The sequence below is a fragment of the Leptosomus discolor genome, chromosome 18 (genome assembly GCF_034619465.1).
Source record: "Leptosomus discolor isolate bLepDis1 chromosome 18, bLepDis1.hap2, whole genome shotgun sequence".
In the NCBI taxonomy this organism is placed as follows: domain Eukaryota; kingdom Metazoa; phylum Chordata; class Aves; order Leptosomiformes; family Leptosomidae; genus Leptosomus; species Leptosomus discolor.
Window position 1 is genome coordinate 9,145,023 of NC_141408.1, and position 27,242 is coordinate 9,172,264.

General features: G+C 40.7%; 1 protein-coding gene across 1 annotated transcript in view; it reads right to left on the reverse strand.

Moving 5' to 3' along the window:
• Window positions 1–4,242: 4,242 nt before the first annotated feature.
• ULK2 (unc-51 like autophagy activating kinase 2) overlaps window positions 4,243–27,242 on the reverse strand; it is a 38,898-nt gene continuing 15,898 nt past the window's right edge. Inside the window, exons 8-28 of the mRNA XM_086475057.1 lie at window positions 26,467–26,568; window positions 26,051–26,109; window positions 25,641–25,723; window positions 21,969–22,019; window positions 21,507–21,595; window positions 20,613–20,784; window positions 19,598–19,658; window positions 19,256–19,348; window positions 15,994–16,131; window positions 14,777–14,922; window positions 14,463–14,543; window positions 11,365–11,651; window positions 11,048–11,241; window positions 10,421–10,530; window positions 9,445–9,597; window positions 8,499–8,707; window positions 7,015–7,193; window positions 5,984–6,102; window positions 5,426–5,583; window positions 4,412–4,547; window positions 4,243–4,310 (exon numbers count right to left, since the gene is read on the reverse strand). Coding sequence (XP_086331183.1) covers window positions 4,243–4,310; window positions 4,412–4,547; window positions 5,426–5,583; window positions 5,984–6,102; window positions 7,015–7,193; window positions 8,499–8,707; window positions 9,445–9,597; window positions 10,421–10,530; window positions 11,048–11,241; window positions 11,365–11,651; window positions 14,463–14,543; window positions 14,777–14,922; window positions 15,994–16,131; window positions 19,256–19,348; window positions 19,598–19,658; window positions 20,613–20,784; window positions 21,507–21,595; window positions 21,969–22,019; window positions 25,641–25,723; window positions 26,051–26,109; window positions 26,467–26,568 — 2,688 coding nt within the window. The remainder of the gene's footprint in view (window positions 4,311–4,411; window positions 4,548–5,425; window positions 5,584–5,983; window positions 6,103–7,014; window positions 7,194–8,498; window positions 8,708–9,444; window positions 9,598–10,420; window positions 10,531–11,047; window positions 11,242–11,364; window positions 11,652–14,462; window positions 14,544–14,776; window positions 14,923–15,993; window positions 16,132–19,255; window positions 19,349–19,597; window positions 19,659–20,612; window positions 20,785–21,506; window positions 21,596–21,968; window positions 22,020–25,640; window positions 25,724–26,050; window positions 26,110–26,466; window positions 26,569–27,242) is intronic.

Sequence of the window (27,242 nt, forward strand, 5' to 3'; positions counted from 1 at the left end):
TAGATGAGAAAGCAAGCTGCTCTTTTCAGTGCAGCTGGGCTATGCCCTGCACTGCTGTGACACCAGTGGATCACAACGACAGTTATTGCCTCTGAACCCAGAGGTGACGATGGTAACACCTTGATGTCGTTGTACGAGAAAGCAGCAGTAACTACACAGAACTAGTGAATCCCAGGAACAGCTCACACCTCTCAACCGAAAAGCGCTCCTCATAATTTGCAGTATCTTAGTTGCAAGTTAAATTAACTAGATTTCCTTCTCTGTATCAAAGGAAGGGCTGAGAGTTCAACTTGTTGCTTATAAAAAGCAGCAAATGTCAGAATCAAAATGTGGTTTAGATTCCTCAGCTGACATTATACGCTATGGAGGGAGTGGAACAAGTACGGAACATGGTGCTCTTGAGCAGATGCTAGAGAGCTGAACTAGAAAAGCAGCACCTCAAATATCTCCTTTCAAGTTCTATCTTTCAAAAGGCTGAAAAAATAAAGTATTTGGTAGAAACAAGCACCTGCTGTTCAGAGCGGAGAGCTGAAGACAGAGACAGCTTCAGGATCTTTGTGGAATGACTTTATGCAGAAAGACAGGCCATGAACATTGGTCTCCTCCTCCTGAAAACAGCAAACAAGAATAGCCCTTTTCTTCTCCTCCTGTTTGTGCAGCTGTAGTCTCGCTGGCAAGAGTGGAAGGAGAATGAGCTTGAATCCTGAGGAAAAAAAAAAAAAAGGAAAACCAACAAAAACTAGTGAGTTCCTGGGAAAAGCAGCCTATCTCCTAGACTTGTGCATTAAGGCTCTTGCTATGTTCCTAGATTCGTGTTCAGACATACCATTAGCATTCCCAGCTCGCTCCCTCCTCATCCTCTTCATGTGCCGGTCACACGGGTAGGGTTTGTTTTAAATAACAAATTTGGAAAAATGTGGCAGTACAACTAAGAAAAACAAGAGCCAGGTACTGGCTGCCACAGCACACCTCAGCTGGGCAGAGATTAGCTACAAGGTGGACAAAGCCTGGTTTTCGTAAAGTTTGGATACAGATTGTAACTTAACTGCCGGGTTTTGTCCATTAGCTCTGCATATGCTGTTCTGGCAGCCCAGACGGCCCCTCTTTGCTAGAGCCAACAAATAAGCGCCTTGTTGAAAGAACCTACAGCTGTTACCCAGGAACCCACTTACCATATTCGTTTTCAAATCCAAGTTTTAAAAAATAAAAGAAAAGAAGGGTAAATTGTTTTCCTCAAGCAAGGGAAAACGAACTCGGGGACGCTTTGTGCCAGAGCTATCCAGAGATAACGAACACGAGCAAGTTGCCCCATGCGCCCTGGTGCCACGTCCAACTGCTGAGGGGAACGTTCAGCCGCTGGTTTTAAGCGGCCAAGTACAGGCCGTTCTTTTGAAGTTAACACCATCGGCCTTTGCTTACAGAGACAGAGAAACTCGTTTTTACCATAGAAACACTTCTAGTGTCAGTATTTATTTTTACCTTAATATACATTTATACAGGCCATAATAAAAAGGCTATTACGCAACAGTTCAGTGAGTTATTACCTAGTTTCAAGAATAATGCATGCAATTACAAAGGAGAGGTAGAAACACCGTATTAAAGACCTAAAAATACAAACATTATATAAACAAACACTTTCAAATTAACTGTTGGAATTTCATACAGATAAATAAGGTAAAAAGTACATTACTCTGTCAAAGTAAATGAAACACATGGTTATCCGAACACTGAAACAGTATTTTGATGTGTAAGCCCTGTACAACTTTGTCAAATAGTTCAGACCACTGTGTTTAAGAGGATTAAAACAATTTTGTCCTGGAGAATGGTTTATTCAAGTATTCAAGCAGTTGAGTAACAAAAAAAAGTCCCAAAAATAAAGTATAGGAACCATTTCCAGAGAAGCTGATCTGCCTAAATACTTTGCAAATCGCTGTCCTGATGATCTCATGGGATGCTTGAAATGATAATGCCTATAAGGCTAAATGAAGCTTCCCACCTCTCCCCCCAAATGCACACAAAATAATCCTGATTTTCACACACTGTATGTAGATATTCTACATCAACTTACCAGCATCTCAAACCCCAACATTATTTTCTTGTTTTGCATGGTTCCTTGCAGAACCTTTCAGTTTACAGTATTTATTGTAATACTGCCCGAGAAACAAACTACAGAGAACTGTCATTACACCCCTAGAGACTGCAGGCATTAATGCACATACCGCATGCACAACAGAAGATGCAACCAAATCTATAGAAAAAGCAAACAACCAGCAACTCAACATTGCTATTACTGAGAGAGTCCATAGCAGTAGTTACTCAAGTATTAGACAAATATGTATAAAATGGAAAGGTTCACATGAATACAAGTTTTTACAGTTCGTTTGAAAGTCTTCTAGAAGCTACATTTGAAATTCTGAAAAGAATTTTATGTACACTGAAATGAAATTCAGCCAAGTCCATTGTGCCTTCTTTCTCTGATTTTTTTTTCATATAGTTCTTCAAAAACAAATATACAGTTGCTTTAGTAAATTAGTGCAAAACAAAATATTTTGGAAGATGACCAAATTGTATCCACATCAGCTGAAAACCCACTGGGGATTTTGCACATGGAGCACAATTTCTTCCATTAGCATCTTTCCCTGGTGTAAACCAGCGCTTTCTCGCCATCCCTTCATACGACAAGCTGAGCCATGGTTACAACACGTGAGCTCCGGTACAAGCCAGCTTCGCCCCGAAAGATCCCAACGGCACTTGCACGTGGTTGGGGCTTCCCAAATTCACTCTGCCACGTTTTACTGACAACTTTAAAACATTTTTCATAAACTTTTGAGGGAATTTTCTGAGGAAAATGCCTTTTTAAACCTGTGTTGGGTTTGTGTCTGGTGGGGTTCTAGTAGTGGGGGAAGGAGCTACAGAGCTGGCTCCTATAAGAAGCTTCTAGAAGCTCTCCCAGCTCCAAGTCAGACCTGCCTCTGGCCAAGGCTGAGCCATTCAGCGCCTCTGCGATAAACATATTTAAGAGGGGAAAAACCTGCTGGGCGAGTCTTTTGTTTGGGAGCAGAGAAGAAGAGGGGGATGCAAGAGAAACAACTGTTCGAACACCCAGGCCAGTGAAGGAAGAGCGGGGAGAAGGCGCGCCGGAGCAGAGGTTCCTCTGCGGCCTGTGGTGACAGAGCCAGCAGGCTGACTCCCTGCAGCCCGTGGAGGTGGAGCAGAGGCCCGTCTGCAGCCCGCGGAGGACCCCACGCCGGAGCAGGTGACTGCACCTGAAGAAGGCCGTGACTCTGAGAGAAGCCTGCACTGGATGAGTCCATCGCTGGGAGGACTGCAGCCCGTGGGAAGGACCCACGTTGGAGCAGTTCATGAAGAGCTGCAGCCCCATGGGAAGGATTCGCGTTGGAGAAGTTTGTGGAGGACTGTCTCCCGTGGGAGGGATGCCACGCTGGATCAGGGGAGGACTGCAAGGAGTCCTCTCCCTGAGGAGGAAGGAGCAACAGAAACAACCGGTGACAAACTGACTGCAATCCCTGTTCCCTGCCCCCTGCGCTGCTGGGAGGAGAGGACGTAGAGAAATCGGGAGCAGAGCTGAGCCTGGGAAGAAGGGAGGGGTGGGAGGAAGGTGTTTTTAAGATGGGGGTGTGTTTCTCATTATCCTGCTCTGATCTGATTGGTAGTGGTGTTTAAATTAAATTGATGTTGTTTTCCCCAAGTCAAGTCTTTTTTTTACCCGTGATAATTGGTGAGTGAGCCCTCCCTGCCCGTCCTTGTCTTGACCCTCAAGCCTTTTCTTATACCCTCTTCTCCCCATCCCACTGAGGGGGGTGGGGGTAGGAGTGAGCAAGTGGCTGTGTGGTACTTTGTGGCCAGCTGGGTGGGCTTAAACCACAACAGTACCTGACGCAGAAGGATCCACTCTCTGTAAAACTCATGAGGGGAAAAACCCAAACCACCCAGATCGTTCAAGTTCAAAGCACACGTACAAGGATCAGTTTGAAATGCGAAGAGAGATTCTTTTAAATCCTGTTGCTAGGAAGAAAGGAGCTGCTGGATTGGTAAGGCAAGTGTACTTTTGGAATTTCTTCTCTTTGAATATGCTGCTGTTTCTTTGGTAGTCACCACAGAAATGTAAGAATCATCTTCCACGTGGGGCAGAACAAGGCCAACAATTAAGCTGTAGTGAAAAAAGTGCAGTATCACTGATGTGGTCCCTTATGTTCACACCATCTGGTCCTTGGGATATTCCTACTGCTCATATACAGCCACTGTGCTGTAGCAAAGTGCAGAAAGCCTTCGCTCGATGCTAGATTTATCTGCAGAGTGAGGTAAAAAATAGGTGATGACTTCAGTGTTATTCTACAATGCATTAATTCCATGTAATTTTCAATGTTTTCATTATTCAACATAAACTTACACTTGTGTACATTTTCTATATCTGCAGGGTCTTGCAGTATTTTAGTCAGTCCTTCCAGCAGCAAGGCTGCTTTGTGGTATCGATATGTAATATCTTCAGTTTGCTGAAACATCTCATCCAGAGCTGCCGACTGAACCTGGAATCATTCAGGAGCTTCAGTTACATAAACTGCATTAGGCAAGTAATGAAATGAAAGTTCAAAGTGAATGACATAAAAATGTGATTAAGAAACTATTTCTGAACCTTAATTTAGCTGATCTGTTTTTATAACTGTAAGACAACAAAACAAAGTCTCAGAAAATATAGCGCCTGTGCTGTATTAACTAAGGATATTCTGCAGGGATAAGCTATAAAAGCCCGTTCTGATCTTCTGTGTTGACATGTATTACAACAACAGAAATATGAATAAATATGCTTGTTCTTATACCCACATTCTCTTGTACAGAAGACAAATGAATTGTGCATGACTACACCCTTACCAGGGTTAAGCACAGCATTTACCAGTATCTTCTGTGTGACACCTGTGCTAAAAAGAACTCCCTCTCACCAAAAAAAGCAGTTACGTTCCCTCTATGGTTACTGCCTCTGCTCCATGGCAGATAGAAAGTTTATCGTTTCCACATGTTTGCTACTGGTTTTGCATCGTACTGACAAGGCTGATGTTCTTCAACTTGACCTGGTAGATTGATGAAGTTACTTCTGCTGCTTCTGCGCTTTACTAAGCCTTACTGGATGAGACTTCAGCACACGGGGCTGTGTGGCTTCGGAGTTCATTTCCTAGTGTTTATGTACCAAATGTGCTGATGCAGGGGAACTGTCTCTGAGGAAAAGTATCTGCCAGGAACTTTAGCCACAGTTAAGGCAGGGCAGGAAAGAGAGTGAAAGACTAACAAAAGTCACTGTGAACAGAATTCTGGAAACACATTCTATTTTCTGCTTCTGCAGAAGAGGTATGTCAGAGAAGGAAGCAATTCATCTCAATGTCCTATCATTCAGGCAAAAGGAGCAACTTACCATTTCTACAGCACAGCTGTAGATGAGTTTCTCTGCAGTTACACTGTTGATTTCATCAATGAACCTTTGCTTGTCCGAGAAGAAACGATTCAACTTTTCTGTCAGTTTCTTGCACATGCCAATACAGAACTTGTATCTCTCATTGAGGCTTTTCACAACTGGAAGAAAAATATGAAGAAATTAAAAAAAAAACCACAACACAAAACCCAAAACAACTACAAAAAAACAGCAAACCCCACACAGCCAAACAACAACACAGCCTAAATTCAGCTTTTCCCAGCACTAGCAATTTGTTTAAACTTGTGCTTTTAATGTTTATTTACTGTTGCTTGTATGAATTAAATAGATATAAAATATTTTCAATTTCAAGTTATTAACTGCCCATTTCTTCACAGTTTCTAGCTGTATCTCTGTTTACTATCAGAATTGTGCAATTGTACATATCTACAATTCTCTTGTATAGAAGAAAACAAACAAATGTTGCAACTGAAGGTTTTTGAGTGATGTATCAGCAAAGAAAATTCACAAGCAAAGCGAATTAAATTATGTTGCATCTACCTTGCTTAACAGCAGTGGATGGGTTCAGTTTCCCCGATTTGACCTGTGCTTTGGCAAGATGCAGAGAAGATGCTAGCAACTGGGCGGCCTTCATATACAACACCAGCTGCTCTACTTGTCTAGGAAGGGGGGGAAAAAATAATTATGGATCAAAACACCTTTTTTGAACACGTTCAAGCCATGGGCAGACACCACTTTTTAATCACAACCCTACGCAGGACCCAGCAGCAGCAGCAAAGGAAGACTGATGTTTAAAATGCAACTCCACCCCTCCCCTTCCCTTCCCAAACACTCTGTCACGGGTTGAGAGTACATCTGCTCATCTAGTAGCTGCAGCAGCAAATACAAGCTGCTTTAATGCAGACGTTTTAAAAAGGAACACTTATTGTGGGGAATAACTGCCCGAGGTCAACGTCTTACCACAAGTGACTGAGTGTGCTTTTCTCACAGCATCATTTCCTGTGCCCCTAGAATTCTCAGCTGTGAAAAGCAAACACTTTGCAGTTTTGAGGGGTTTTTTTGGTTGTGGGGTTTTTGGGGTTTTTTTTTGGTCAAACTGCCCTTTCCCACCACTCCAAATTTCTCCTATTTCTCTTTGCTTTTGATTTTGTATTAGGCCTGACTGGTTCCACTGATAAAAGGTCAAATCTGGACACTCCTTCCCAACCTCCACCTCAGTGCTACTGCCTCAGCCTGGTCAACAGGAACAGATGAGGGCTCAGATCTGACAGAAGCTGATACACAAATTTCCAAGCTTAGAAATGCACTGCTGCACCTCAAGCCTGAACTCCTCATCACTTTCCCCAACTTATGTGGCAGGCCAGAAAACAGTGTCCTTCTATTTGTCTGCTAGCAAATGTCTCTCTATCCTTTGCTCTTTCTGATCTGTCCTCAGTTGTTAAAAACTTATTCCTATAAAAGATTCCATGCAGTAAAACACCCACTCCCAACAAAACCAGCATAGTTTCAATACATTTCTGATGTATTCAATATTCATTAACTCTCTTGATACTATTTGACCGCATACTTACCCCCACTCTTTGCTTAGCTGGCTGATCTGATCAACAACTATGCTCTCCTGGATTTGGTACAGCGATACTGCAGAAGTACACAGGTCTGGGTTTCCTCCTCGTACTGCTGTCAGATCCAGAACACATTCCGTAAATGTCAGCATCATGTTTAGATGACGCAGGGTGTCTGTATGTTCTCTCTGTCGGAGGGAAAGACGACAACAATTTAAGCATTATAAGCCATAAGGCAAACAAGTACACTTAAAACTCTTGCTGATCATTTGAGGATTTCTTGGTACGTCAATTCTATGCAGAAATCACATTGTAGCAGAGCCAGCACTAGGGACTACAGAACGAAATGGGTCCAAACAGATCAGCAGATATTAACTTGTCCTCTCTTCGTTAATGATTTCAAGACACTGTAACTTATACTTAAGAGTCTTTCAACAAAGCCAAAGGAATTGGGACATGGAGTTCTATGTTTGTTGAAACCTGAGCAACTAAAGAAATCACAACTGGGACATATTACTTGTTATTACATTATCAGCAACCCAAAAACATGCTCGGCACTTGCATGAGAAGCCAGGAGGAACATTTGGCTTTTATTATATAACCGACTTGATACCTAGAAGAGAACCAATCTAAAGCTTCATACTTACCTGCTTCACTCTAATTTACACTCAGATCTAGAATTATATTGCGTTAAAAGGCGGCTGTTGGTTGTTCACCATTTAAACCAAACAACCTCAGTTGCAGCTAACAACTCTCTGCTTCTTGGTGACTAAAACAGATATTACATGCATAGTCTCTGCTCAAAAAAAAAAGTTAACCTTCAAAACTGATCAAATATACCATAGCAATATTTATAATCTTTTCATTAGTAATGAAGGTCTAAATAAATTTTAAACTCTATCTGTGGGAAGAATACAGTGTACTGTCAAACATTCACGTTATAACAAATACATTCAATAGGGATCCAAACACCTTCCAGCAAGATGTGAATGAGAAAACAGAACAACAATCTGTCTTGAGAAATTTACAGTCCAAGGATAGCATTCTGGTGAAAGACCACCCCAATTTGTGTTTTTAAAGCGTCACTCCTCCACATGTTTTAAAAAAAATATAGGACACTCTTCCCACAAGTAGGATTTAATGTCATCCACTGACTGTGAAGCAGCAGTTAAAAACAATACCCAGAGGGATATTGCTACTGTCAGCACCCACGTCCAGAGACTTGGCATTAAAACAGAGGCCTCTTTGGAAGGCTCTGGTGAACAAAAGCAGCCATGTTCCTTTGGTTACCTATACAAATACACAAAATGCCAGGCATAACTACCAAAGAGAAATTGGCCACGATTGATACAGGAATATTTCCAAGATCTTAAACAGGAATATGTGAGATAGTGAAGAGGAAACTATGAAGGGCACTCGGCAGTCCTGTTTTTACCATGTCTCTGTTTTAGCAGCATTATACATTATAAAACATCAAATTATTTTTTCTATACCTCCATTAAAGTTTCCTCAGGCAATTCGGGAGCTTCAAAAGTGATAAAGCCCTCTAAGCTGGGAGGCGACGTACCATAAGGCATGTACTTCAGACTTGGAGCTGCTTCGGCTCCCGGAGGAGAAGAACCCATATAAATACCAGGAGGAGAGCCCATATATACACGGCCACTAGTAGAGCAGAGAGACCCTCCAGAACTGTTTGATCCAACTACAAGAAAAATAAACACACACATTCAAGTCTAACAGTTGTTCCATCTCGCAGCGCTGGGGCTGCAGATGATTGCAAGTGACAAATCAGTAGTCATCACAGATTCACTCTTGGGAGGCTCTCTTCATTGTTCCTGGCATCAGTCTGTAGAGAATGCAAAGGCTATACCGTAATGAACAGTGACAATTCAGAACACAGACTCTGTGAAATGGCTGGCAAGGATTCCAAGGCAAAGTGTCCAACAGTACAGGCCAAAGGTTGTGCTCTAGTTGACAAAAGCGCACTGCTGCACACTCCTGCTCATCCTGAGCAGATGAAGGCCTTTACCTTGAGATCTTTGACATTCGGCAACATAGCCGACACATGCCGAAACGCAGTTAGCTCACACCCCTTGTGTGTTGTTTCTGGTACAAAGCACAGCAGCAGGCAGAAATGCAGAATCAGAAAACTTTTCCTCTCTGCCTTTGGCATAGAGATCTATTATACTCCCTGTGGTGGACTAAAGCTGTGTACACAGGAGGTTACACATCGCTGTATTGTAAATCTGTGCCTCTGACCCTCTGTTAGGAAAGAAAAGGCAGAAGTCATCTGATAATAACCTCTACGTTACAGAGCACTTCTACTGAACAGCCTAGAGGACCTACTGTGCAAGGCAGTGATCAGGATACTGGCCCAAGAAGTGGGCAAGCCTAAATACTGCATTTGAGAACAGTCCACAGTTGTCAGCCAAGTCTCACCTGAGGTGGTTCTTGTTCTGAGGACCATATGGGTGCAGGTAGGAGGGGTGGCGCTGCTTGGAGGGGACCCAACAGTAAACATGACAGCCCGAGAACTTGCCCCACTTCCCATGGAAGGAGGTGCCATTGCAATTCCATAGGCCCCTGCTGGAGCTGGAAGAGAAAATTTCAGCAAGTTAGTCCTGCTTACATACAATCATACCAATAAGTAATCGTATGCAGCAAACTGGACCACTGCAACACAGCACACTTGGATGGAGATCCAAGACTTGGACTAGTTAGAAGTTCTGACAGCAAATAAAAGAAGTTGACTGGACAGCCTTGGTGATACACAAAGAGTCAAGATGCAGTCTACACGTATCTTTTTACTTTCAATTTCTTTCTGCTCTACTCTTGCCTGGAAAACAGCAACAGAGGCTCTGAGAGCCTGAGGACACCACCAGTCCCACAGCAAAAGATACAATTCTATAGGCAGACCATGACGGGTCTGGAGGCTAAAGACCAGCCCTGTCTGTAGAACTCCTTCCATCGGCTCAAAAACAAGGTGAGAAGTTCTGGCGGCTACTTGTAGCAAGGGACAAGCTGAGGGAGGGAGGAGAAAAAAACCCTAATAACTCATAATTACATAAACTGGCTTTCATATGAAAACAAGGTAGAATTAGGAAATGAAACAGAGACAAATGTTGCATTAAAAAAAAAATAAAAGCAAACCAACCCAAACCCCTCTAGTCAGTATAGGCAGTTGAGATAGATCTGTGTTTAGCACAGAAATAGGTATTTTCCTGTCTCAGTTATTTTTAAAGCTATGCTAAAGAAATGGAACATATCCCCTTGAAGATTAAAAAAAGCCTTCTGTACTGAGGCTAAAAATTGTCAAAACCAATTATTGAAGTTGGAAGCAGAACTGTATCTAGTTGGCACTCCATAAAAAACCTAGCACATGAAGACAGCTTGGATGTATCAGTCTGTTCCTTACCCGTATCCATTGGTCGCTCTGTGTTGAGGCTGTCTGTACTGCCTTGATATAACTGGCCACCAAGGGTAGTCTTTACCTGTTGATCTGATAGCTTCCCAGTGCTAACAGACCTAGATAGAAAAATCCATGAGTTCCCAACAAAGTTCTTCAGTAAGATCTTCCTATCTAACTTGCAACTAAGGATGACTTTCAGACTCCTGGTATTTATTATAGAGAATTCTTCAATAAAAACACAGAAATTCTTGAAATCTCGCTGTTCATCATGGACCTACTGAAACAGAGCTAACCATGAAAATAACCAGACCTTTTTCCTCTTAAAAATTTATATTGAAAATTATGTCATATACGTTTTCAAGCAAAAACTGAACAGGCTTCACAGAAGCAATGAAATTTCATATTCAGATAATCAAAACAAAAGGGAACTAGGCAGCAAGACAAAGCGCTCCAGGAAGTCCATGCTATATTTATACACAGTACAAAATGTTTCTGTTGTATACACCAAACCTCAGCATCTCCTCGCAGCTCACTTTTTGCATGCTCTTCCCCTCCACGTTGCTGCGTGCAACGTACATTCTTCTGCCAAGTTACCTACCCAGCTTTAAAGGTTATATATACTACAGTGCCTACCTGCCAAATGTAGTTTTACTGTGCTGTTCTCCGGCCTGCTTTTCACTTCCTTGGGTCGAGTGGAAGTGTGTGAAATCCCTTGGGTCAGCGATGTCTTTAGGCTGCAACGGGGTATCTACCGAGCCCTGGCGATTAGCCAGGGCCAGCAAGTTTGAGGATGCTTGAGTTTTAGGTATTTTGAAAGGAGCTGTTGCCTTTAAGAATCAAGACCAAGAACAGACAAAAACCAAAGTCAGAACCCCAGAATATTCCTGGTAACGGTTTCAGGCAGCGTGTTACCACTTTGCATTTTACCGAGAGTGGCAAACTTAACAAACCTTAGTAGGAGAGCCAATGATCGTTGGTAATGGAGTTTTGAACAGCCAGTCTGAACTCCTAGGTGACGATCCCATATGTTTGGTAGGTGAAGTTCCCAGGCTACCTGGCCTACTTGGTTGTGGTGAATGACCGTATCCATAGGCAGCGTAGGATGGGCATACTGGGTCTGAATGCTGCTTTCTTAGCTTCTGCTTGTTTTGGTAAATATCTGTGAGAGTAGGAGCACTCTGCAACCTCGCTCCCATCAAAAGTGACTGCGGAGACTGAGATGGTGGTACCAGAGAACCTGTGGGGATTAAAAACAACTGAGTAAAATTCTACTTGCAGTGCTTGGAAAATGTATCAGTGAAGGCCAGAATGCCAGCGATCGACATTAAACTGAAAGGAGACGGGACTGCAAATACTCCGAGGTATGTTTGATCATTAACTCACTAGATGGCAAGGAGAATGGATTTAGCCTGTCGGCTATTTGGACTAAGGCTACATTACACTGATGAGATGTTCAAGCTGCCAAACAGGCAAGATTTCAGAGTGACAGCTGTACTGGCAGCTGCAGTACCTCTGGCAACCTGCATCAAGACAATGAAGTGGTTGGAATGGCGTAACCAATACTGAAATTTCAAGTGCAGTCGCCAAGACTCTAGGTTGAACAGAGCTTTTCAAGTACGGGAATTATATTCTTGCAAACAAGTGTGTGAATGTGACAATGCATGTTAATGACTTGTTTTGTACATAACAACTTCATTTGCAGACACAAAAGGCAGCTCATCTCATGGTTCCTGCAAGAAAACTAGGTACTAAAAAGAACCAAGTTACTGAGATTGAACAGTCTGGGATCATTACTTCGGGCACTCATTTACTTTTTAGCCTGTCAGGCTGAATCTTTCTCAAAAGCTTACTACGTACAAAGGAAGCCCACACTTCAGTGCAAGTGCAAAGTTTCTCCTAAAGCAAATGGCAATGGAAGAGCTATAAGCTGTCATTTAAACATATGGCTTTGGGGAAATATCTCTTATGAACACCTCACCTACTCTAAGGTGCCCTTCCTCTTTCAAAGTAAGGAACCTGAAATTTGATGAAGTGGTCTCTTCCATGTGGTATTTTTATATCTCATGATGAGGAAACTGTGCAAAGTTACAGACAGTACATAAGACTTCAGCTTTACGGCCACAGCTTCCTAGATAAAATGCCTATCTTTGTAACCTCAAAGAACCGACACTGAAGTGACAATTTCACTCATGGGTTTTTTTTTTTTTGAAAAAAGGAAAACTGAAAACGAACCATACTAACTAGGTAAGATTTTTAAGAGCTGGCCAAGACAATCTTCTGACATAGGCTCTGTTCCATAAATGTATGCTCAAAAAACCATCACAAACTTCTTGCAGTTTGCTCAGTAAAGTGCCCAGCTGTTAAGACATACCTTTCAACCTTCTTAAGCCTCTGGTTTTCCTAGTTAGATTTTGAATATGAGCTACTTCGGCTTGATGTCATTCCACACCACTGAACAGTATGTTTTAGAATAGCCTTTCTGCCTGCAGCTCCAGCAGAGGGATCAAGTCTATTTCTCATTAACTTCTCAGCCAAGAATTTCCTTGTCTGAAATCCCTCTGCTTGTCTCTCTCATAGCATTGAAAGTCCTCACCTGTTGTTTCAGAAACCAGTCTTAAATCTCGCTGGTTACTGTTCTAGTGTCAATGCCACCACAGGGAAGGCTTCTGGAACAGAAGTTTGTCCTCTGCTGCTACTGGCAGCAAGAGCAGCTCAATTAGTTCAGAAGCTACATTATGACAGACATCTTCAGTCCTTAGAAAAACTCAGTACAGATGACCTAACTTCACCCAGAAGCAAAAGACAGCTTCCCATACCCATTTAAACGCTGAGAAACAGACTTGCTGCAATTTGTGGTACTTTACAAATAGAAACACCACTGCAGTCATTTGAAATTAAGAAATAAGTCAAGTAGGAGCAGAATGCAGGAAACAGATGAAGAAATGAAACATTAAAAACCCTTATAGCCATAAAACCAGCACTGTGGTATGTTACAAGTCAGTGTGACACTGGCAAAAGGCACTAAACAAACAGCCCTACAAAATTCTATCCAAAGAAAAGATGCAACAAGAGGAGCATACACCCTGCTTTGTATTCTCTTCGCACACACACTTTTTTTAAGAGACTATTTCAACTCTGAGGGTTCACTCATTGCTTGTCTTTTGTGGAGACTGCCAATGGCACGGCAATTATGAAGGCAATTTTTGAGACACATCATAGAACTTACTTCATATAGATGAAACTATTCCCAGGTATCTGAAACACAGCTACTCCAAGAAATGAAGGCTCTATCATCTCCAGATGATTTTGGAAAAGTGTTTAAATAGGGAAAAAACCCACAATGCTGTTTCAACACCACCTCTTATAAAGTCAAGACAAAGAGTATAACTAGTATTTTAGATAAAGAAGAAAATGCACCCAAAGTGTGCATAGAGCAAAAGAACGTGTTGCTGAATTGCATATTCTTATGCCCAATCCTTCCATCATTACAGTGCAATTCCATCTTTAACAGTCTCAGAACATCCTCAAATCCTATTTCTGCCTGATCTTTTTTTTTTTCCTGCTGGCATGCCATAATAATTTATGACTTGCAAAACTTACCGAATGCTTAGCAACACTAACATCAGATCCCAGTCAATTTCCTAAGGGATTGAGGAAAACGTGTCGCATGCTGTACACTGGCAGTTCTTCCTCCCTTTTCTGAGGACTGGCATGACAGCGCTGGTCTATCAAAACCAGATTCTGAGAAGCATGTTACTACCATTCATTATAATCCATCCACTTCCATCCCTGTTTAAAGACCGGCATTATCAGAGTTGTTTTTTCGTCTTGAGAAAAAGAGCTTCAGTTGCTTTCCTATTGTGTAGGGAATTAGTTACGGGGAAAGGTGTTTTGGTACAGCCACGACCAGGCTAAGTTTATACGTAAACTCAGTGCACCACTTACCCAGTGTCTCCTACTAGTGTAGTGTTGGCTCTCCTCCCCCTTCACAAAATGCTGTAGAAGCTCTATCAAAATAGCACCGGTTGCATTGTCCCAAGTCACTCACCTGAGAAGTTTCTACTCCTTGACTCATGTCCTTGAAGTTGTCCACAACAACAGTGTCCAAGCTGCTCAGGTATAGTTCCAACTATGCAAATAAAACCAAAATGTGAATTTACACTTTATACTTCACCTACAGATGAAGGTAAAGAAAACAAAACCTAGTTAGTTTACTTCTGGGAGTCATTTAACAGAAATTATTTCTGCAAACGTGACCTAGTTGGGCAGATTTTGGTTTAAGATAATTTCAAGCAGGAACAGGTGTTCTGAATTACTGTTCCAGATAAACCTTTACTAATTGCTAAGCATGTATGGGCTTACCTAGAGGTGAAGGAGAATACGGTCTAGAAGATCCTGTGGATAACCTGCGCCCAACACCCTGTGCAGTGTCAGCTGGTACTGGAGAACAGGAGCCCATCTTCATGAAGCCCATTGGGCTAGTATTTGAGCGTCTCACAACTCCAGCTCTAACAGGGTGAAAAGAATGGTTACATGCACTATAGTGACTGTGGTTCCTCGAGATAAGCTTCAGAATCCCCTAAGGAGTATAATGATCAGTTAGAGACAATACTGCTATTTAAAAAAGAAAGCTATGATGCTGAAGCTTATTAAGCTAGTAACTTAAGCTAAGCTTCCCATACTGAAAACAAGCAAGATTTAATTCCCTTTGTTCACATTGACTTTTAACTTACAATGCCAGAATAGTCTGTTTACTGGAGAAAATTAAAACAGATATCCTTTAGTACATGGATTCCTAATCTTCAAACAGCTTGATCAAATTTTGAATTTTACAATCAAGTGAAATGTATTGCTGCAAATGCCCACTTTTATGTCAACAAAGATTATGACAAAGTTTTCAGATTGGGTCTGGTATACAGGTCAGATAACTGAAAACAGACCATTTAAGGGAAAGGCACTTCCCGTAAGCGTAGCAACTATTATAAAATCAGAGATCCTGAAAAAAAGATATGCAAGGAGCCATGAGTTTTGTTTTTGTCAAGATCTCCAGAGTTCTGAGTAGTCTGAGTCTTTGACCTTCACCATCCTGATCCTGTAGACCACAAGGCCAAGAATAAGCCTGGCACGCTAAAGCTTTGTAATAAGACAAGCTGGTTAACCAGCATGCCAGAAATTGTTTCCTTGATATTCTACAGAACAAAGCATTCATCTCATCACTACATGTGTGAAAACAAAACCATAACTTATTACTGACTTTCTAGTTTATGATGTAATGCCATATAATACACAAAGAGGAATAAAAAAAGCAAGACTTCATCTTTTTACCTTCTTGGGTTGCATTTGAGTGAAATAACAAGCTCATTTTGTTTTTGTGAAAAATTTCAAGTGCCCATCCAACAATCTTGAGATTGTGAAGGACTATTACTTGTTATCATCAAAATGCCTCTTTAGTATGTTTTTGTGCAGAAAATAAAATGACATCAGCAAGAAAGCATGGGCATCTGTCAGGGTACAAACAGAAACTAGAACCAAGAAAAAGGAGGTTAAAAAAGCCAAAATAACCCACAAAAAAACCTCACCTTGGTGATCCGTGGGGGTTTGACACGGGGCTGGCAGTAGAGGAGAGGTTCTGTTCTATGCGCTGGTAATTCCGTAGCTGAGTGGGGACCGGGATAGGTGCTGTTTCGCTGCGGGGGGATACCGAAGGCTGACAATGCCTGAAGTTGGAAGGTATGGAGACAGGAGATGAATACAGGCAGACAGGTTTCCCTCTGAATTGTACCATTGTTGAAATGTCAAGAAAATCTAGGAAAACAGGCAAATAAGCTGCTTCTGCGCTCCTCGCGTGCAATATGACCTAGCTCGTCCTAATCCAGCTCTAACACTTCACAGAGGAAGATCAGGAACTGCTCGTTCCTAACTACCTTTCTTATACTGGCTAGTATCAGGTCGAGCTGAGAGTGCAGTACTAGCCCAAGCACTTAGTCACGCTTCACAGCGATCCCTGCGACTTCCTGCCAATCAGCCCGCTCTGTTTACCCTGCTTCAAAATAGCGTTCTAGGAAAACCCACTGTGCTCAGAACAGGAAGTTCAGCAGCAGGGCTGGAATGTGTACAAAAGCCACTAAAGCACAGTCAGAGATATCCCAAGAGACACCGTGAACTTTCAAAAGGAAAACATGTTATGTAACCCTTGACAAAATGACCAAAACCACACACCTGAACATTAATCCACAGACTCAAACTGCAGATTAGCATTACCCAAGTTCAACTGAAGTGTCAGTGACCTGGCTTACCTCAACGTACTATCTGATAAGGGAATCAAACCACTGCAACATAATCAGTTACCAACACTTTTAAAGGAAGACAGAATTCCATGGAAAGAATTTCAAACTAATGGGCTTTTGGGAAGATAATCAGTTTAGTATTGGGTCCTTTATTGACCACCTCTTCAGAGAAAGATTAGAAATTCTTAGAGGAAATGTGAAAAATGTTCTACCACGAGCTTTAGAAAACACTCACTGCACGGCTACAGCTGAAAAGCAATCTGGATTTCTGATTGTAGTTGTCCTGTTCTCTTTGCTGCCTCTGAGAATGAAACACTACTCCCTAATGTGCACAGAACTTCCTTAGCAAAAGGAAAGAAGTTTGTCCTTTTATTGCCACCCAGTTTCTAGATACTACAGAGTAATTTGGAACTCAGCTGTGAGCACACAGTCAGCAGAAGGCCCGAAAGCTTCCAGACAAGGACAAGGTCTCACAAGTGGAAACCACACAAAGGCAACAGGCACCCTGCTATGACTAACACAACATGCTGAGGTAGCAAAGGGAGGCTCCCTAGGCCCGACCTCAGGGATAGCAAAAGCAGATGTTATTTAAACTCTGGCACCGAAGTGGCCTTTTAAAAGTACTTGGCATGGAAAATGCCTTCCCCTGCTCTCACACAGCCTTGTAGGTATATCCAAGCAAGGTCTGTGAGCTGTGAGCTAACTGGAGGCAGCAATGCTGTGGCAGCGTGGTGGAGAGGCATGGTACGGTACTTGGCCTTCCATCAGGGCTCCCCAGCTCAGGCCCAAAGCCAAGCTCTGGTTAGGTATCCTCAAGTCTGATGTGGTTTGTTACTGGTCAGAGAAAATGCAACACAGATGTGGGCAGAGCTGCATGCAAATTTTGTTTCTCTGAGATCCACGGAATAAAATTAGTAATTAATCACAGGAGAGTGAACCGCCTCTACCTATTCTGCCCATTCTGCCGGGAGCCTGAGAAGTGTTACAGCTTCTTCTACTTGACATAAAGCAGTGTAACTATGGCTACAATTCATTCAGTTTGATCAGCTAATCAGAAAAATTCACTGTTTCATGCATCATGACCTTTTGTAAAAAAAAAAACCCACAACAAACAACCAAAAAAAAAAAAAAAATCACACACTATGAAAGAACATTTCTCAGGAAAAAAAAACAAAAACCAAAAACCAAAAAACCAAAACCCAAAACCAAAAGCAGCATCTTGCAGAATATCAGACATGCACTCTGCTTCCTTCAGACCACGCCCCAAGCAGCCAGTTAGTTACCAAATTTACTCAATCAATAATTAAATCAAACTATTATAGTACAAACACTGAAAGTGTGAACAGTAGGCCCCTGTTTCTAATCACATGACCACTTAGCTCTTAACTTAATAATGTACAGGTAACATAACTGGCATATTTTCATAAAACCTGTAACTCTAGGAACTGTGATGCCTGACACAATTTAAAATAGGAAGTTACAACATATTTATAATACGTCGTATATGGCCAATCCAGAGCAAATGGATCTCTACAGACAAACTATTCCCATTATCTGCCCTTAAACATAAAAGGTAAGACTAAAGCTGTATTGATAGCCCATGTCAGCAGATTTCAGAAACTGCACAAAGATCAGCAGAAAGTAGCAAACTTTTCTTGTGACAAGCATTTCTAAACAAATAATGCTGACTTGCAGCCCTGTAGTATTAGCACAAGCCAAAAATACACCCAACATAATAGCTTGATTCCCCACTTAGCCACTCATCCTCTTTCTGTTTGTACTGAAAACATTATGAAACTCATTACTTGGTCAAATGACAAATCTAACCCTTCTGTTTAGATAGTACAGGAGTAGTTAAACAGCATGATTAAGCTTTACATTTTCCAATGTAATACAGGAAAGATTGCAGGCACCACTGATGAATATCAGTTCTATTTCAAACTAGCAGAAACTTAGTCTACAACCACGTGGAAGAAAGAGGACTTACTAACAGTCCTGCTGATGGAAAAGCTGCAATACATGTTTAGCTCTTTCATGTGGCTTCTTTGGTATCTTGTGAGAAACAAGCACAAAATTCACAGGAATTGCTTGCACAGAAGCCACACCCAGTTACCAGACACAAGACAATCCAGCCACGAGACAACTCCGTAGCAATCTGGGCTTTCTAAGTTCCTCTTCTCTCACAACTACTCCTGAAAATGTATATTCACATCTTGACTCACTAAATGAAGACTGGGCTGTGCTTCATAACAGCAAAAAGGACAAGTCAGTTATGTCTCTGAAGCTTCTACTTTCAACCAGTTCAAAATTCAAGCAGACAAAAGAATGTCCTTTTTCCTTAAGGAAATCTTTTGAGGATGCATCAGAGCCAGAAGTTAGCTATGCAACCGTCAGCCATTAGAATGCATTAAGTGTAGAGAGCCTGGAAAAAACAGGTCTAGCTTCTATTTCAGTACTCACTTTCCAGTAGCCACCCACAATTCAAAAAACCCCAAACATACAGTAGAAGACAACCTTTTAAAAAGGGAGGAAACACTAAGCCTACATCACACACCTGTTAGCTGTACCAGAAGCAGTACTTCGAGAAGAGGCTGAGGATGGTTTCTGTACAGTTCCTGAGCTTCCAGAAATAGTTAATGGTGACTGCCTGTGAGAATAAAAAGCACTGTCAAAAGCCAGGTCTTCATATTAGCGAAACTACCTACTTTGCAACAAAACTTTCTGAATTCAAGCTGTTTACATATTCCTATTAAATTCAAATTGGCATATTAATCTTTAAGAAAGTCCACAGAGCTATGTAAACCCGTCACTGCCAAAAACCCAGCAACCCCTTCTACAGCTGCAGTATCAATTTTAGAACATGAGACTACTTTTGGATAAAGCTCAGCACACCTACCCTCCACACATCAAGAACTCGCTCGAAGCCCGCCTGCCAGCTGCTCCCAATGGCATATCATCTACAGTAAGCAGAAGAACACATTGAAAACCCACGTCATGGAGCAGAATCTTAAAAAAAAAAAAATCTCCAATATTACTGTTGTAGAAATAAGCACTTCTGACAAACTTCCTTGAACATATAAAAGTTTTCCACAAACTGTTTTTCGTATGAAAATACCTCAAATGGGACCACCAAGAAAAATGTAACTGCGGAAGACAGTTCTTTAACAAGGTTTTTTGTTTTGTTTCGGTTTTCATTGCGGTTTTTCTTGCTATACTAATTACAGTAATTTTGAAATAAAACCCATGCTTTAAGAATAGAAGGTACCAGCACTAGGAAATTTGTAACCACAAATGACAGAAACCCTTCAGAGATCAAGGCACTAATTTAGTCAAATAGCTAACACGATTTCATGGCACTGTATAGAAATCAGCTGACTAGCTCCTTAGTGGCGATCCAGGTTTGGACAATATTGTAAAACAGCAATGTGCTACATCCAAGTCTTTCTATTGTATAAGCCCAGTCTGATGCCTTACTTTTCATACTAAATCTTTTTTGTGTTTTTTTTTTTTTACCCACACTTGTTCCTGATCTAAAGCTCTACAGCATGGACTGTAATTGTTCAGTTAGTCTGGAGGTAACTATGTGCCTGCCTCCACTAAGAGAGTCCTTGGGCTTCTTACCAGCAGCTGTTTACAACTGACTCTTTCCTTCTGCTGCCAAACCCCAGTATTTTCCATGACTTTAAATCACCTTGGTATCTTTGGCATATCTGGCTGCTCAATTGAGGGTGAAAATGTCCCAGATGGACATGCAGGTATACCAGAGTCTCCCTTCAAAGAGTAATCAAACTAAAGAATCGAGTTACAATGTGAATTGAGACACATTTAGAGAAAAGTCAAAGACTAACAGGACATAAAGGTACGTTATGAGTGGAAATTTTCTAAAATGTAAAAGTAAGGAAGGTTCTTACACGAGTGGTCTGAAGAAATATTGTGTGGGACAAGAACAAAATCATCTGTGTCACAAGAGGAGTTCTTGCTACTGGTACTGGCAGAGTCTTTAGAGACTTGAAGATAGTTAGGAGGACCCAACGGAGGGGAAGACAAGTTTTCTTCTTGAATGTGCTGCATATCTGGCAGAGACTGGGGGAGTGGGGGGGCAGGGTAGAAAAAAGAAAGTAAAAAACCCACTGTAAATCCAGTGATTCAAAATGTAGAATTGGTCTTTTAAGTATGAAGCTTCTAAAGTAAGAATCATCACTAGCAAAGAAAAAAAAACAAAAAACAACAACAACAAAAAAGATAAGAAACAAAAATCGGCCAAGGTTTAAGTAGTTAGAAAGATAAAACGTATTTGAATTTGGAAATTTCAAATACTGGATATCCCTGTCATGTCAATTTAGACAGTTCTATATTGAATAGGTGGTGAATTTAAACAATTGTAATTTATTGAATCATTCCTGATGATATAGACGCACGTCTTCCAAATACCACATCAAATTGCAGTCACCAAGTTGTATCAGTATAAGGGGCCTTAGTCAAAAAGGCCAATTCAAAAACTATCTGTAACATTCATTATGTTGCAAACCATATTAGCATAGCTAAAGATTTGCTACTTTAGCATTTGATATGTGTATGTATTTTCTTTAACAAAAAAGAACAACCAAAAACCCGCAAAGCACAACACAAGGAGTCTGAGAGAACCAAAATGGTAACAGCAAAACACAGGGGCATTCCCTGCTCTGTGCTCTTAAACATGGCGGTTTACACTGTTCAAGAACTGAAAGATCTGAAATCCAGTAATTCTTGGCTAAACATTACAGAAAATATTTTCTAGAGATTGTTCTGTAAAACAGAGAACTTACTGGAGGAGAAGCAAAACGGCATGAAGGAGAGCTACCACAGGAACTGCCAGAGACTGAGCCTGCATATGTGGGCACTGGTACAGGACAAGCTACAAGAGGAAAACCCAAGGGGGAAAAAAAGGGACTAAGATTTTGAAAGACTGAATTTCAAACAAACTAATTTCCTCACTGCTTTTCATTCATAAACCCTCATACAACTTATAAGCACAGCACATCCTTAAACACACAAGGGTATTTAAGTTCAGTTGAAACGTCAAAGGAACTAGTAAATGAGTATCACATTTCAGTCTGGCATAATACAAAAAAGGATTCAACACTTAGCCTCACAATAGAGCACAACAGCAAGTCAGACTCAGGAAAATGTCTCATAAACACTTAGTGTGATATTTGGCAGATGCTTCTCCCTTCCAACCCCCAACATTCATCATTTACGCAAATAAGTGGAAAACCAAAACTACTTACATTTTTTGACTGTTGAAATCTGATCCAGGAAAGGGTGGTTGAAAAATGCTTCTGTAGAACAAGAAACAACAACCGTTGTGAGTAAATGTACAAATGACATAGAACTGACAGACTATATTGCAGATGGCAGTTGTCGTGGTTTAGGCCCAGCCGGCAGCTAAACACGCCACGGCCACCCCCTCACTTCCCCACGCCGCAGTGGGATGGGAAGGAGAATCAGAAGAAAAAAGTAAAACTCGTGGGACAGTTTAATAGACCACCACAAGGAGAGAAGAAACAACAGTAATAACAGTAATACTAATAAAATTATGTACAAAGTGAGTGATGTGCAACGCAACTGCCCACCACGCACCTGACGCCCAGCCTGCCTTCCCGAGCCGTGCCCACTGCCTTCGGCCAGCTCCCCCCTTATATACTCAGCGTGACATCATACAGTATTGAATATCCCCTTGGCTAGTTCGGTTTGGCTTCCTGGCTGTGCCCCTTCTCAGCTTCTTGTGAAAATTAACCCTATCCTAGCTGAACCCAAGACAGTGATAAGTGGTTGCCTTCCCAGAATCAATATTTGAGAGCCAAAGGGTGAAGAGCTTATAAAAGATTCAAGCCTTCTATGTTATATGTTGCTATAGTATTTGGAAAGGAAACAAAAATCAATTGAATAACTTCAAACAACAGCCAGCGAGGCAAATCAGACTGTATTACTGGAGGACACTATGACTGCATTTAAGGATCATGTACACAAGACGCCTTCCTATACACTCATCATGAAATTACGTTCTCTATGTTCAATACAGTACTAACTCAGTTTGCTCTTCAAAATTATGAGCATCTCACATCAAACACTGGAAGTATTTTCACTTCTGCCTTTCCCAAAGTCTGACGCTTATTTTTGAACCCATTATGCTACTCCTTGGGTGGCCGAAAATCGCAACAGAGCAGCAGCCATTCTCCTTCCCAACAGCAGAACACGACCTGAGCAGCCGGTTCAGAATTAAACACAATTAAAACAGAATTAAACACAATTCCTTTAACAATGTCTTCAGTGATTTTTTACTGTTGTAAATGGGTACACTGAGATGTATTTAATTGAGGCTAGCAGCTTACATGGAAAGTTTTATTCTACAAGAAGCAACCTTCAGCTCATTAGGAGAAATTGAGGGTTGGTGGAAGCTAGCTGCTGAGCTTTGTGAACTTTGATGTTATAATAGTAGAGGAAAAACAATGCTGTTCATCAGACCTAGGCAAACAACAAGGAAAAAAAACAACCCAGAAAGAAAGCATCTGAGGCCTGCAATACCCCCTCTTCCTTCAACAACACTTTCTTCCATGACCCGACAAGGAAGGGAGGCTAGCTGTAACCCAAGAACAATGTAATGATTAACTTCAACATGAGGATCAGGTGTTCTTGGGCTTTTGTACAACACCTGCTGTTCTACTTTATATTGCTGGAAGATCAACAAGATTTCCAATGCTATTTTTACTTTAACAACAGGCAACTGGGCTCAGTTGAATGCTCTCCCTTTCACTCCCTTTGCTAAGCACATTCCAGAGCAGCCCCTTTGAGGCCCTTTAAGTGGCTCAGCCAAGGAAAACATGACTTTCATCACTACCATTCTGCTTTCTATTTTTCTTTCTAAGGACAAATGCATTCTCCTACTACCACAAATGATACAGTGAATTCCCCATGTTGAAGAATCTGTAGGCATGAGCACAACCAGAGTGCAAAGTGGAATCCAGTACTCAAAGTCTACGTTTGTGATGTATTAATTCTTCTACGTGTACAGATTTATATATTGCCCTCTGAATGCTGTCACTATCATTTGGGATTTTTTACTCAATTATCATGAGTTTTTTCTGGATCTGACTTCCGCTTAAGTTTTTTTTTTACATACAGCAGTTGTTATGTCAGTCACATCTACACCTTTTCAATACTTCTCTCTCCGCAGCGTAACAAATACAGTCTTCTTATCACAAATACACAAGGACCACATGTGATGAATGAGTCAATTTGTGTACAGCTTCCATGCATAACTAAAGAGCAATGCTGAAGTTTCATAAGCAGAAACAAAACTTGAGCATGTCTGACTTTGGGTTGCAACTCACCCTAGGATCTCAGCATCACAAGAGCTAACAGCTTACGGTGAGGAAAGAACTAGGTCTTATCTACAAAGAGCATGAAGAGACTTTAAGGTTTAGGCTCTTTCTTGCCATTCCATAGATTAAACCTGATGCGTCACCTATCTTGTTGCTAAAACAAATCTCAGTAATAAAGCACATTGCTATTGATATAAAATAATAATAATGAAGATAATTGTATTTACCTAAGTTAGCTTTAATTAACTAAAAGTTTAAGATTAACATTTCCTGGCAGCTATGACAAAAGTGCAGTAACAAATAGTGCTATAAAATTTAAAACAACCAGCATGAATAACACAACCTACAAGATGCAGCTAAGAAGTACTAATCGAGATTTAACTTTTCAGTGGTCTTCTTTTAACAATGCTGCTTGAGTTTGAATTAAAAAAAAAAAAAAAAGCATTACTACTTTTGTAGTGATAGGTAATGAAAACTGCAGCAATAAAAAGGCTTTTTGAGACTGAAGTAACAATCCAGCCAGTACAAAGCACACACAAATCTAAAAACTCTACTCCTGACTAATTTTGAAGAACCAATAGCTGTAGCCAGTTTGAATCATTCAGTAATACTGATCCGAAGCCTTGAAATCTTAAGTTAGAATAACGTTCTGAAACCACAGACCTCCAGCTAAAGAGAAAAAGCCAAACAGTGGTAAAGTGGAGCCAAACAAGCTCACTTTTGTTAAGAGGATATCCATCTAGTTTGTACTAAGTTTAACTTCCCAAATGCCATCCTAAATGGACATTGCAGTAATGTCTAACAGTATGCAAACTTCAGTCACTGCACAGTTTAAAAATTTTAGGACTTAACAAAATACAAAGATACAACTGTTGTTCCTACCACTTTGGGGCTTAAAAAACCCCAGTGAAAATATTTCACTGAAATAAAGAGGTCTCTACAGCTAGCAATACCTAAGCACAATACTAGAAACTAATCTTTGCAAATATAAACAATTTTGACATAACATCACATCTTTCATTGCCCTCAGATATACATATATATAGCTTTCAAGGCCAAATCAAATGTACACAGTTATTAATGCTGTTACGGTATTTGCAGTCTACAAGAGAAATGAACAGTGAGGAAACCATTTAAAGCAACTTTGCTTCCAAGTGGGTTCTTCCAGTACTTTGTTACATTTCTGCAACCAACACCACACAGAAATCAGAGATGTCTGCTCCCACTCTGAAGCCAAAACACCAGTTAAAGTAACAGAAATCAGACTGTGACATGAAATGTAAGGTATGAGAGTTAACACTGGGGGGGGGGGGAAGGGCCACAATTCAAAGAATTAAACTAATTCACATTTCACTACTCAACAAAAGTCCTAATTTATGAGCATCACTGAATACTGACTGACAGTAGTTACCTAATGATTTATTTTGGCTACTCTGCCTTCTTTATGACAACCAAGAAATAAAAAAATACTTCACTTTTCATGTAATTTGCTGTAGACAAAAGGTCAAGACAGTTATTCTGGTCACATGAATACAACTAACAAGGGAAGTCAAGAGAGCAAAAGGAAAAGTTTCATACCAAAGTCCATTCTATCCTTTTGGTTTCTCTGAAGCAAACCCAACAGCAGGTCAGCCAGATAAGCTGATGTTTCCCTAGGAATACTGCACACAAGAGGAAGTAAAACATCCATTAAACGTCATGCAGGCATGAAGTCATGCATAGCACAGTAAATTTCAAGAAGTCAGCACTCTGCCATGTCCTTAAGTCTTCACCATACATGCTCTATAGCCTTAGTTCCATACCCTTTCAACTCAGCAGGGTACAATGAAAGCAAGGTGCAATATGAGTTGTTGGTATCATACTACATCCTCGTAAAGATACAACATCAAATATTTTTATGAATCCCAAGCATTCCCAAAGATGAAAAAGTGACAGGAATCAACATATATCAAGAAATATAAGTGACAGGAAAGGCCACAGTGACATACCTAGGAATCAAATTCCTGTTCTTTTCATAAAACATTCTCAAATCTTGAGGACTATTGGCCTGTCAAATAAAAATGTGCATTAATTAAAGCTCAGTTTTATGGTGAAAACAGCTTTCGTACCTATGCACACATACACAAAAAGGAGGCTTTTGCATATGGGCATGAAAAGAGAAAACCCCAAGCACAGCAGTGAGGTCAGTACTGAGTATCCTTATATATTTCCTCTGGATTGAACACAGTGACTTCATAGAGAAAGTATGAGCAACTTCTCCCTTGGCATCCTCAAGTGATCTGCCCTTTGCATATATGGACACTACACTCAGACAGCACTACTTACTTCTGTTTTCATGACTGGAAGGAAAAGTCCTAGGAATTGCCATGAGACTAAAAAGAAGGAAAAGGAAACAAAACGTCACCTGAAAAGGTGGTTTTCCAACAAGACACTGATAAATCACAGTTCCTATGCTCCACAGGTCTGCTTTAGCATCATAGTGTTGAGACATAATCACTTCAGGGGCCTGGAAAGAACAGCAAAATCTCAGAAGGGAAAAGAAAAAAGCAAAGCCACAGCAATACAAATTCTACAGTTCTTGTCAGAGCAGTACTAACAGACACCACTTTATTGTAAGACAAAATTAACATTCTAATCTGCATCACATGACTTGAAAGGTAACAGTTCTATCTAAAATGAAAGTTACATTTAAAAAAATAAACACAGAAAACCAGAAATGTTGATGTTCTAAAGAAAGTATCTAGTGATCAGCATGTATGGGAATAAGTAGTAAGCATTAGTTACTTGGTTTATGCAGGTCTCCTTGTGGATAAACAACAAAGCATTTCATAAAGAACATCATTATCACCATTTTACATAAACAAAAACAAGACAAGGGAAAGCAAAATGATCTTCCTGTGACCATACGGTACAGTAGCAGTAGTGCCAAAGTCAGCCAGTTCAGTGCTCAACTGAGTACCACGCTACTTAGTAAAAATGAATGGCAATTAACTCCAATTTTTTTAAAAACAAACAAACAAACAAAACAAACCCCATATGTAAGAGAATACATAAAATAACTAGAATGAAAACATCAAGGAGTTTTATAACTACTAGTATAAAGCCCTTCTAGTCTGTATTTGATCACTTTTTATTTCCTTAGAAATTGGGAAAGAAATAATGGCCTATTTCAGGAAAAAA